Raw genomic sequence first — 12689 nt, forward strand, 5'->3', positions numbered from 1 at the left:
TCTGTTGTGTGAAAATCTAGAGGCATAACAAAGACAACCAAAACTTCTTAAGAAAGAATAGGAGGGTGCCTTACCAAACAGCAAATGATAGGGAGTGTGTCCTTTGAGCAGTCTAGAGGGAAATCTGTTGATGAGAAATGTAGCTGTTAGAATGCATTCTCCCCAATAACAAAGAGGCACCTTGGATTGAAAGAGTAGAGCTCTAGCAATTTCTAACAAACGTCTATGTTACTTCTCCACAATGCCATTTTGCTGAGGAGTTCCCACACATGAAGTCTGATACAAAATGCCTTGTGATAATAAGAACAAGGAAGTTACAGTGCTGCTTCCCAACTCCAAAGCATTATCTGACCTGATAACCTTGACCTTAGTGTTAAATTGTCTGTCCACCATGCTCAAAAAATATTTTAGAACTGAAAATGAACTACCCTTTGTGCTCAGTAGATAAGTCCAAGTTGCTCTACTGAAATCATCCACAATAGTGAGAAAATATTTGTATCCATTATGAGTAGAAGTCCTATAAGGACCCCATGTGTCAATGTGTATTCATTCAAAAGGTTGCTTAGTTTTGATATGATTGAGTGAAAATGGTAATCTAGACTGTCTTGCTAATGGGCAAACATCACAATGACACACAGAATCAGAAACAAATGAAATGGAACTGATATATTTCATTGCATTGAAAGGCAAATGCCCCAATCTTACATGCCAGAGTTTTACATCAGATTCTAATTTTGCTAAAATAGGAAAAGGAAAAGAAGCTGAAACTGAATTAGAAAAAGATGCAGGCAACAATCTATTAGCTGAAACTGAATTAGAAAACAAAGTTCTAGGTTCTGTGACACTAGGCTCCAATAAGAAAAGTCCCTCAGCTTCACCAAAAACTTGAGGGCTCTTCATGAGAGGGCCCTGCAAAATACATCCAAAAGAAGTGAAAACTAAGAGACATTTGAATCTTTGACAAAGCCTACAAACTGAGAGTAAGTTATACTTGAAACTAGGAATATGAAGAACATTTTCCAGAACTAGACCTGGAAAGATAGAAACACTACCAGCATGAGTGACCTTTACCCTAGAAGAATTAGGTAATTTTACCATTAGAGGAGAAGGCAATGGTACGAAGAATAAGAATGTGTTGGCATTAAAACACATATGCTCAGTTGCCCCTGAATCTATAATCCAAGAGTTGGAAAGATTAGAATTAGAAACTGAATAACAGGATGGAGAATTAGTAAACAATATACCAGAAGCAGAATTTGCATTAACCTCTTGAGAAGCTCCCTGTCCTGTTTGTAGTTGATTCAGCAGATTAACTAATTGACTGAATTGATCAGATGAGAGCTTCTGAGAAAATTGAGGTCCTTCTGCCATGTTGCTATGAATTTCCCCTGTATCTTCTACTACAGTGGCTGAATTTTCTTTTGGAGGATTTTGAACCCTTTTGTTTTTAGTAAATTTGAAATCAGCAGGAAATCTCACAAGTCTGTAACAGTTATCAATTGTGTGATTAGTCATCTTACAATAGGAGCACATCTGTGTGTTTTTCTTTCCTTTGTGTGCAAGATTTCCTTTATAAGAAGTATTTCCATTCTTCTGCTGAGGGAAATGAGATGCTGCAGGGTTCTGATAACTCTGAGGTCCTTGATTCTTTACCATGAAAGAAGCACCATCTGTTGGAAATTGGGAACTGACATGGATTTCCCTTTGATTCTCATCTTGCATGAGAAGTAAGTAAGCTTGATTGACTGAAGGTAGAGGTTTAACCATGAGTATGTTGCTCCTAGCCAATCTATATGTCTCATTCAAGCCCATGAGGAACTGAATGAGCCTCTCATCTTCCTTAAATTGTTGCATTTTCTTCTTTCCACCACAATCACAGTTGCATGAGCACTGCATATCAGAGTTGAGAGTGTCTAATTCATCCCATAGTCGCTTCATTCTAGTGAAATAAGTAGCAATGTCAGCTGTCCCTTGTACTAAATCAGCAAGTTCCTTTTGCAGGTGGTATAGCTTGGCTCCATTAGGTTGCCCAAACCTGTGCTCCAGATCTAACCAAAGATCCTTAGCAGTTTTTGAGTACAGAACACTGTCAGCAATGACTTTGGTGAGGGAATTCAACAACCAAGAGGTCACCATGTGGTTGCATCTGCTCCAGGTTAGATGAGTAGGGTCTGTAGAAGATGGCATAGGGCATGAACCATCAATGAAGCCCAATTTGTTCTTAGCTGACAGTGAGATCAAAATGGATCTGCTCTAACCAGCATAGCCACGACCATCAAATGATGTGTTCACCAGTATCATACCTGGTGCATCAGAAACATGAAGGAAGTAAGGGTGAGTGGAATCAATGGTGTTTCCATTTCCTGATGTTATTGAAGAAGAGGTGTGTGTAAGTGGAGTTTCAGTGACGTCTGAGGCAGGAGCCATGATTGAAGCAGAAAATCAGAAAATCTGAAGAAAAGGAAAAGAAGAAGACGAGGAAGAAGAGCTACTGCTCTGATACCATATTGAAAATTAAGAATGTAATTTGAGAAATTTTCTGTATTTCTGAATGAATCATCTGTACAAAGGACACTCTATTTATACACATGTATTCCTAGAAAAGAAAACAAAAAATAAAAGAATAGCCTATTAAATTTGTACACTTGCCTAATATTAGCAGTTTTTGAGTACAGATTAACCATTGAATTATTTCATTGGACGAGGATAAATATCATTAGTTTAACCATCCCATTGAATTATTTTATTCGAAGGAGAAGCCTTATAAAGATCGTATTGATTCTTATCAAAAGAAAGACAGTATTAACTGAGGCTGTTCAAACAGGCATAAGCCAAGCCAAATGCAAACATTTGGACGACAATAAAAGTTCTTTTTGCCTAATATAAATAGGGGCAGAGCTATAACTTTTTAGAACCCAATAAGTTACCTTTTCCTAGATCTAAAATTCATTAAGTTAAAATTATAGTTCTGAGTTTGAGTCTAAATTTGATTTCAATGCTTATTCAGACAATTTTAGGCTAAAAGAGAAGTTTCTTCCAAGAATAAAAGAGATAATTGCATTATTTGTTGCTATGTTGTGGTTATTTATAAGAGGTACCATAAGTAAAGTCTTTAATTACATATCCAAACACTTGGCAGACAGATATTTGGCAAAGGTACATCTCGGAAACGACAACACACAGCCCATTCATTGCATGCAGCTGAAATGAGTGCCGATCAATTTGTGGTTTTCGATGATTGAAGATATTACATTCCCGCATTTTAAACACGTTACTAACAGTGGTCGTTACTTGAGACCACTAAACACAAATTTTATATGAACGATACATATTAATTTGCATAAATTTCGATCAATCCACAACAAAAAGACTGGCTATTAATTTCCTACTGATAATTGGGAATAGGGAGTCATATATTATCACAATGTTATTTAACTCAGAGGCAAAATGTGTAAAAAAAACAAAAAAGAGAGGTTAAAATCAATAATTTTATCCATATGAGCATAATTTATTTAATAAAAATAGTTTTTGTTTGTTTTTATCTTGTTCAAGAACACCATCGGAACTTGGTGTCATTGTTTAATATGTGTGTTAACAAAGACCTTTACTCATCCCTTAGGTTTTTTTCTTCTTCTTTCATTAGTTTAGACGATTATATAACCTTACCCTAAGTAACTTATGAAGTTGAATAAAATATTTTTTTTATTTATCGATTTTTATGGGCACATAATAATAATTAAATAAAATTAAGTTTTGATGACTATTTCACGTTCTTAGAAGTGCAATTTTTCTTCGAACCCTACGTGAATACAAAATACTGTAATAAGTGGGTCAATTTGTCCACTATCCGGATCATTTGTTTTGTCGACGACTATTAGTTCAGCCCCATTATTAACAATGGAAGAAAAACTTAGATTATTTAAATTTAAAAAATCCCTTAAAAAGCGAGACAATCTCATTATTTTCCAAAACTACGATTAAAGAAGTAAATGTTATATTGGAGTTGAAGGCATGGATTGGTTCCTAATTCGTTCACGATAAGTATGGTAGATTACCATCTCATTTGATTAAGATCACATTTTTAAAGGAAAATAAAGCTAGTGCTTTTGAAACAATTAAGTTGAAACTCCATCTATAAATCCGCTCATTGATTAAGAGAAGTGGAGAAACAACCTTTCCGTTACCATATAAGTTGCGTGACATGTTTTTTCCTAAATCTAGGTAGCAATAGTATTAATTAATTAATTAATTAATTGTTCAAAATCTAATCTGATCTCATTAATTAAATCAAGGAAAACGTTAAAGTCGGTTACGGCAGTTCAATGTGGCCGCGTGTGACTGGCACGTGGAGGTTGGCACGAAGGCCGTTATGATGGGTCAGCTTTTACAGCCTGGCTTCCTCAGAGTATTAGTACCATCCGTCCTCCGATTCTACTACGGTTATTTGTCGTTTAGCGCCAGCTCATCACCACCCAAAATTTAAAACAAATTAAAAAAATAACTAAAAATAGGAAAATATCAAAGCCCATGAAATGCTCTCCAGCCTGGCTTTAGTCAAAGCCCATCCACTCATCTTCCCTTAACCGTACGTACACTTCAAAATAAAATTATTATTAACTTCCAAAACGGTCGGTGATTTTGAATTTTTTTTCCATAATAACCTATACCCAAAATTTTAAACCAACTACTCCTTAATTAAATAAATTCAAAATTCCCGAGATTTTCGTAATGTGATATATATAGGTGTCTATTTGAACCCTTCATCTTTTGACGCGTGTCCTTTGCCAGCCTGTATAGTAGTAACTGCCTTTGCTTCTCTCTAACCGGTCATTTCCACCTCCTCAACCGGTCATCCCTATCCTCTTTGCCTCTTGTAGTATATAAACCCCCACTCTCCCCCACAAGTCTTCGTTCAGTAAAGGCGAGGCTCCGCCTCCCACCACCGGCAAATTGTAAATATTTTCTTCACTCTCCGTTAATCACCGGAAATCTGTCGATTCCGATTTGTCATAATCTATCTCAGCTACCTTTCTCTGACGGTTACCAATTTCTATGGCGGCGATTACACAACGAAAAGAATCGGATCGGATTAAGGGTCCATGGAGTCCTGAAGAGGACGAGCTATTGCAGACTCTAGTGGAGAAACATGGACCCAGAAACTGGTCTTTAATAAGCAAATCGGTTCCGGGTCGATCCGGAAAATCCTGCCGGCTCCGATGGTGTAACCAGCTTTCCCCTCAAGTGGAACACCGTGCTTTCACTCCTGAGGAGGATGAAACCATCATCAGGGCCCACGCGAAGTTCGGTAACAAATGGGCTACTATTGCCCGTTTATTATCGGGTCGGACTGATAACGCTATTAAGAACCACTGGAACTCTACTCTTAAACGTAAGTGTTGTTCTATGTCTGAAGATTTAAGCTTTGAAACTCCTCAACAGCCTTTGAAAAGATCGTCTAGTGTAGGTCCTAGTGCCAACTTTTCTTCTGGTATGAATCCGGGTAGTCCTTCCGGATCCGACTTGAGTGATTCGAGTCTTTCGGGTTTTCCCCAGCCTCTTGTTTATAAACCTGTCCCCCGAACCGGCGGGATTTTCCCTCTTCCCCCTCCAGTTCAACAGATCGAAACTGCTCCATTTATACCCGACCCACCCACTTCTCTTAGCCTTTCGCTACCCGGATCCGGAGCCCGTGAAACCTCGAATCAGACTGCACAACCAACCCAGCAAACTCAGCCCCCTCAATCACCACCACTACCTCCACCTCCTCCTTTGGCTTTGCCGCCGGTTGATAAACCAGTACCTACACCAACAGCTGCTTTCATGGCTCAGGTTCCTCAAACTAAGCAAATTTATGATTTTTGTTCACCAGCTTTACCCAAATCAGGAGAGAAACAGTTCTTTACTCCGGAGTTTTTGGGTGTTCTACAAGATATGATAAGAAAGGAAGTAAGGAATTACATGTCTGGTGTTGAACACAATGGGCTTTGCATGCAAACTGATGCAATAAGAAATGCAGTAGTTAAGCGTATTGGCATTAGCAAGATTGAGTGACGATTATGTGAGATAACTGTTGGGAAATGTTCATATAACAATGGCGGCAGCTCAGCGAAATGATGTTGAAATGAGACGGAGGAAACAATGCAAGGTCTTAGTGGTCTTTTTTTTTGGGTTAGATCTTTATTATGCCTTTTGTAGAATTCCAATCTCGGGTCTACACAAAAATAATTTTGCAGTAATGTACAGATGAGAGGGAGAGGAGAGAAAGAAATTGAAAAAAAGTATCTATTGTTCTGATCAGGAAAAATGCATTGAAAAATCCATTCCACCAACCAAGAAAATTAAGAAAAAAAACATTGAAAATCTGAAAGTCCCGTTTCTACTGATGAAACTGCTGCCTTAAATTAATATTTGACTAATATTGTGAACAAGAAATCAATCAATGAATGTGCAAATTTAACAGCTGATTAGTATTTCAGAGAGGATTTTCTTTTAGATATTTACCAAAATATTTTATTTCATGAATTTTAAAAACATGGTATTTTGCACATACTTCGTCAAACTACTGAATTTGTTTATGTCGAATTTATCTGAACTGAACGAAATGATAATACTAAATTCATATGGTTTAGACTTTTAATTAGTTTAGGATTAAAATAGTCGTTCTTTGTTTTATTCAGTTGGACATGGGATTAGATTGGTGAGAAACAAAGTAGGTCCGGTTTTAAATGAATTTTGTTTGGTTATCAACTAACACCTAAAGTAGATTCACTATTTATTTATGGACTGTGAGACAGTTTTTCATGACTTAGAAGATTTTGATAACTGTAATTGTTTATTCAGTTGCTGATATCCAGCTAATAGCAGCCTGTTAATGTGTTATTAGTCAAAAGACATGCTAAGTTTGTGATATGATGGTTAAGGCACAAATGGTCGTCATAGTCTGTTAAAATTACCCTTTTTGTTAGTGGTGGTCGATGCACTATATGTGTACAAGTTTTCAATAAAATATCACGGGAACCTAATCTAGTGGTGGGTTAAAGGAACATTCGCGAGAACTTGTTAATAAGCGGAAATTTTGTTATTTATGCTATAATAACAAGACTTTAATTGTTTGGTAAAATAACAGACTTCAATTAAGAGGGAAGTACATAAATGTCCAATTTAAACTCAAACTTATCAACTTCTAGCCCAAAATTAGACACTTGTCAAAAGTAGCTGAAAATTAGAGATACATGCAAAGAAAGATTCTTCCATCCGAGAATCATGCAGAAGATCTTCCTTCCCTATTTTTTAAGCGTATCAATTTCACAAAGACCTACATTAAAGATTGCTTGGTTTGATATGATGATAATAATCTCTTTTGAATCTTGCAGGCTCTCCGGTATATGAGGTTTGAGGGCATCTGCTATGTCACCACTAACAATAGTTGATAAATTTTGTAGGTGACCCCTTCGACAAGTTACTTATATTCAGTACTTAACAAGGGTAAGCAGAGAATGATATTCCTAAAAGATCAAACTTGCAGCTGTAGAAAGTTTCAGTTGGATGAGCTGCCTTGTGCACATGCTTGGCCAGTATTGAAATACAAATACATTGATCATATTGAGTATTGCTCGGTGTACTACAACAGAAAGTGCCTATTGAAGACCTATGAAATTTCATTTTGTCCGGTTCCTAATGAAAGCACATGGAAAATGTCAAGGAAGGGGATGTGCAAGCCAGTATCTGAAATAGAATGAAAAAGGTCGATTTCATGTGGACAGTATGGAGAAGAAGGTCACAACAGGAAAACCTGTAGAAATAATTCAAAGAGAGAATGAAATATGTCAAACTTAGAATTACATGTTATTTTACTTTACCAAATATCATATAGATTTTGAAGAATCCAATATATCAAGAACTGTATCAATGAAGAATGTCATTTGAATTTTAGATACAAATAAATATTTGATCTATCATTTAAAATCGTGTTGCAAGTGTATTTTTTAAATGGTACATCTGTTTGATTAAAAAAGAAGCTGTATCAACTATGTATCATATTTGTATCATCTATGTATCTCTTGTGTATCACCTATGTATCTCTGTGTATCAACTCTTACTCATGTCTGTATTTGTGTAATAAAAAAGCTAACTAATGGAAAATAGTTGTAGCAGCTAGAAAACTGTGCAAATAGTTTTAGAAATTTGCAAATAAGAGTGTGGCTTCATCAATATATATTTGGAAACCAAACAAACTGCAGAACTCATTGTGAAGAAACTAACTGTGCAGCAACCCAAAACAATTGTATCATCTATGTATCATATGTGTATCATATATGTATCATGTGTGTATCCGGAAGAAACAGTGTATCACAGCATAAAATCAAGGGAGAAAAATACCAAAATAAACTAAACCGCAATACTCCAATATTGCACTAAAACTCATTAAACCTTTATAACAGACTAGACATCTCATTTTCCGTACAAATCTTAAAGTATTCATAAAATTAAAACATAAACAAAACGAAATTATTGAGTTCATCCTACAACACTGACAAAGGTAACTACTTCTTCTGCTTCCGTGACTTATTCTGTTTGCGAATAATCTCATCATCACTTTGCGCGTTCTGTTGCATATTCTTTCTAGCATAATCCCACAAGAGAGCACCAAACCTGCGCCGGTGTGCGTTTTTAGGATGAGTATTGCCCTCAATGAAATACTCCGCAAATAATGCCGCAAATACATCGTAATCACTACAAAAATAAAAATAACAACAATTATCAAACTGTAGAATCTAAAAAAATAGATTGTGCTTAAAGAAATTCATACGCTTCTACTTGTTGAAGCAGTCTTTCAACAAGTTTTACATCAAATGGAGCAATTATGTCCTTTGATTTGTAGACACACCAGTGCTTCAATTGATATCTTTTTTGTTTAAATAACAATGCGTGTGCACGAAAAAATGAGGCAGCAACATAGAATACTTGCGTATTGCGTTATGAACTTTGGCTTGATGAGCAGCTCCACCGCACATAGAATCATACACATAAATGCACTTATCCTTGAAGGATATCATCCAACGCCATTGTTCCGCAATATTAATTGGCATTAAGACGTGCTCCACAGTGTGCCATCGAACATTGACATCCAAGACATACCCCTAAATATACTCTGCAATGATATGTTTCGGATTGCACACTTCACTATCTCCACCTGCATCAATAAACGCCTACCACAATTCATTAATTTTCTCGTCGAAGTACCAATCTGCGGTGGTGAATGTTACATGTAGGTCTTTGTCATACTTCCCCTTTTTCTTCAAATAAAAGAACAAAACATCAACATGCTGAATCAAAACATAACAATTAATTAATCACTGTAATAGTATAGAATAGATAACCAAATCTAAAATTTTAAAAAAAAAATTATAAAAGTAATTTCTTACATACCGATTCATTCAAAAGCTGACCATTATATGCCAAAGTATGAAATCATTTTTTATCTTCAACATGATATACACCAAGATCATACGCAGGATTTAGTTCACTAACATGGTTCGGGTAAATTTCATTCCTGGTAACAGATATACACAAAAGAGATACAGTGATTTGATATAAAATAATGCTACAAATGACAATATATTAAAATATAAAACTGAACAAAAGGCTGAAGTTTGAAAACATACTTCTTCCCGGACTTCCCTTATTTGACTCACGCAGCAAATACATTCAACAAAGAGTTGTTAATGCCCGTTGTTAACAACATAAATTTGCTTTTTTTCTTTCGCTGCAACAACACCACTACTAGATCCTGAATCAAATACAGTAATGAACAGAGACTGCACGACCTTTTGTTGGACATCTCTTTCTTTTTTTCATTTTCGTTGAAACTTCATGAAGTAATTCAAGCTAGTACATAACAATCTGAGTTTCGGGAACCTCTTTCTCAGATTGATCCTTCATCTCCCCTGCCGCCTCATCAACACTTGCAGTCACACCAACAACACTAGTCTGAGATTCGGGAACCTTTTCTTTTTCAGATTCTGCCTCCATCTCCCCTGCCACCTCATCTGCAGTGTCACCAATAGCGCCAACATACGTTACATCTGGCGTGAAAGTTACTTTAGAAATGAACATGATAGGGACACCGCCAGAAGGTTCTTCCATGATATTGACACCTAACTGATCTGCTTCATTGAGCACAAAGTTGTTAGGATGATGCGCACTGGTATCTCCTTGAGAATGTGGAACATCTTTGCCTTCACTTCCACCGACCAATTTTTTTAGGAAAAGAATCGAATTATCAAAAACAACAAAGAAAAAAAAAAGAAAGGGCAAAATGCACAACTAAATACACCTTACAACCATCCATGTCAACATCTTCATTGCCACAAAACTCTATATTGCTCAGAAACTCATTATTATCTTGACGACCACTGGTGTCTTCCTCTGGATGTGCACCGTATTTGTCATCGCTTGCACCAAGCTATTTAAAAAAAGAAAAAGAAAAAGTAAGTTAATTAAAAAATAAAAGAAAATGCACAATGAAAAAGAAACACATAACTTGGAATTTATCAACTCAAAGACTTTCTTGAATTTATCAGAAACATATTCCATGAAGGACTTTAACTACTTATGGGGCTACAAAAAGAAAAAAATAAGAAAAATAATAGACTTTGAATATACATTTTTAACAAAACTTTCAAAAAAAAATATATAAAACACCAATACAAACCTGTTTAACATCAGCCTTCAGCTTCTGCAACTCAAGATCATAATCAACAGGTTGGACACCGAGCGCCTTTTTGGTAGGACAGGCTCCTTAATCTGTTTCGGGGGTGGCGTGACAAAATCATCACTATCATCAATAGGAAGTTTTTCCTTATTATGTGATGTCAAATATTTCTGATACTCATCGTTAATTTCAACAAGCAAAGTTTATCTCCTTAGCTCTTCTGTCGTAGAAGAAGTATTTTTAAACTGCGAATGTAAAAAAAAGTGATTCAGTCCTAGATGTATCAAAAATTTATGAAAATTATATATTTGATGTATCACAATGAATTACAGTGTATCATATATGTATAGCCCATCAATACATAAAAGCTGGTACCTTATTCCCTGTGCTGTTGAAGAAACCTGTAGAGAAGTCATGCGTTGGCCTGTCTGTCATTTCCCAATTCAATATGTGTGGTTTATGATCTGCAACGCAAACAATAATTTTTTTATCAACTACAGTGCAACATTCATAGAACTACGCTTGAGTGCAAGAGGAAATCCACCAACCCTATAAAACTCAGACTTTCCCCTCAACCCGTCCCTCACCGGCTTCATTAAAGCTCGAAACACAATCTTATCCCGGGGAAAGGACACATACTCACCACTCTCGACGAGGTGAAAATCACGTTTACTTATAAATGTCTTCTGAGCCTTAGTGGATATTAGAAACGTGTTTATGAAATAAATGATTGTAATCTTAACTACATCTTCATCAGACTGCCATTTCTTCTTCTCAAAACAATCAATAAACGACTTCTTTGACACCGCTTCAAAACCAAAAATAGGTATCCGCCAACCTATTGGGTCCACTGAAGTTAACCTCAACATATTCAGTGCTACATGTTGATCGCTGCCGACTCAACACTACACTAAGGTAGGAAGAGCGGGTTGCAACAGCTTTTACCCGATAGTGGATCGGGATCGATTTTCCACAGGGAGCTAGAGAGGGAGTTGTATTATCTGCTTAGTTTAGAATTGTAGTTGTGCTTCTAATATCACTTCTAACATTTTCGGTTTTGATTTTTATATCTTCTACTTTAAGACTAATATTTGAAGCTAAATTATGCTATGGAGATATTGCTAAGTTGTAATTAATATAGAGAAAGGCACTAGGGTCGTGACATTACCTAGGTGGCTAATTAACGGGTAGATGCTACTAAGGGTAAATTGACTTATTTGGGGCTTATGCCATAACCGTTGCTAAATTGTACCCACTCTCACACCTCTCGGTAGAGAGAGAGAGTGATTTTGCCCAATTGACTCTCTCGAGACCAATTGGGTAGGCCAATTTGACCAAGCAACTAGGGTTCAAGTGGGGTAATTACTCTCTCGAGGTTTAACCCGTTAATTGGGACTACCATTTCTCATGGGTCCATCCCAATTTCTTGTTGGGTCAATTTTGGGGTCATAGACTCTCTTTCTCAAGAAGAGTCAAACCCACCAAGCTAGAATCAGTGTTTGCAACCACCAATCCTTAATGAAAACCTAAAATTAACCCAAATAGCAAACACCCAATATCAATCTAGCCTTAGATTGCAACACCCATTAATTACCCACAGTAGGGTTGAGCCACAACCCTAGCTAGTGAGTTTAGCTACTCATGCTAGATGCAAAAATTGAAGAAATAGATGAAGAAGCAAACATAATAATTGATTACTAAGGAAGAAATACAAAATTAGAGGTTAAAAACGCCAAAAATGGCTAAACCCAATGTTCTCACGAGCTCAGCAGCCTTCCGTATCTAAAACTTAACCTAAAAAATGGAAAAAGGATCTATTTATAGTGGCTAAAAAACTTGGACAAAAATACCCCTGCTGGGTCAGCGCGGGCCGCGCAAAACGGTAGCGCGGCCGTGTGGGCTCTTGATATCTTGAAGATTGGCTCTCTGAAGTTGAGGATAGCGGGCCGCGCAAAAGTGTAGCGCGGCCGCATGA

At 36.6% G+C, this 12689-nt stretch overlaps 2 protein-coding genes across 2 annotated transcripts; one reads left to right on the plus strand and one right to left on the minus strand.

The window, feature by feature from the left end:
• Nucleotides 1-546: 546 nt before the first annotated feature.
• LOC109217289 lies at nucleotides 547-2427 on the minus strand. The gene is made up of 3 exons (XM_019381522.1): nucleotides 2304-2427; nucleotides 976-2225; nucleotides 547-909 (listed from the first exon to the last, which is right to left on the minus strand). Exons 1-3 carry the CDS (start codon nucleotides 2425-2427, stop codon nucleotides 547-549), a joined length of 1737 nt encoding a protein of 578 aa, XP_019237067.1.
• Nucleotides 2428-4901: 2474 nt separating this feature from the next.
• On the plus strand, nucleotides 4902-6475 carry LOC109217292 (transcription factor MYB44-like). The gene has a single exon (XM_019381525.1). The coding sequence runs from the start codon at nucleotides 5053-5055 to the stop codon at nucleotides 6049-6051; it is 999 nt and encodes a 332-aa protein (XP_019237070.1). The 5' UTR covers nucleotides 4902-5052; the 3' UTR covers nucleotides 6052-6475.
• The last annotated feature ends 6214 nt before the right edge of the window (nucleotides 6476-12689 follow it).

Source organism: Nicotiana attenuata, unplaced genomic scaffold (genome assembly GCF_001879085.1).
Source record: "Nicotiana attenuata strain UT unplaced genomic scaffold, NIATTr2, whole genome shotgun sequence".
In the NCBI taxonomy this organism is placed as follows: Eukaryota; Viridiplantae; Streptophyta; class Magnoliopsida; order Solanales; family Solanaceae; genus Nicotiana; species Nicotiana attenuata.

Coding starts and splice junctions, on each gene's coding strand:
- LOC109217289 (XM_019381522.1), bottom strand. CDS start 2,427: ATGGCTCCTGCCTCAGACGTCACTGAAACTCCACTTACACACACCTCT. Junction 2,226..2,303: donor TCATGTTTCTGATGCACCAG/GTATGATACTGG, acceptor TCTCACTGTCAG/CTAAGAACAAATTGGGCTTC. Junction 910..975: donor TCAAGTATAACTTACTCTCA/GTTTGTAGGCTT, acceptor TGTATTTTGCAG/GGCCCTCTCATGAAGAGCCC.
- LOC109217292 (XM_019381525.1), top strand. CDS start 5,053: ATGGCGGCGATTACACAACGAAAAGAATCGGATCGGATTAAGGGTCCA.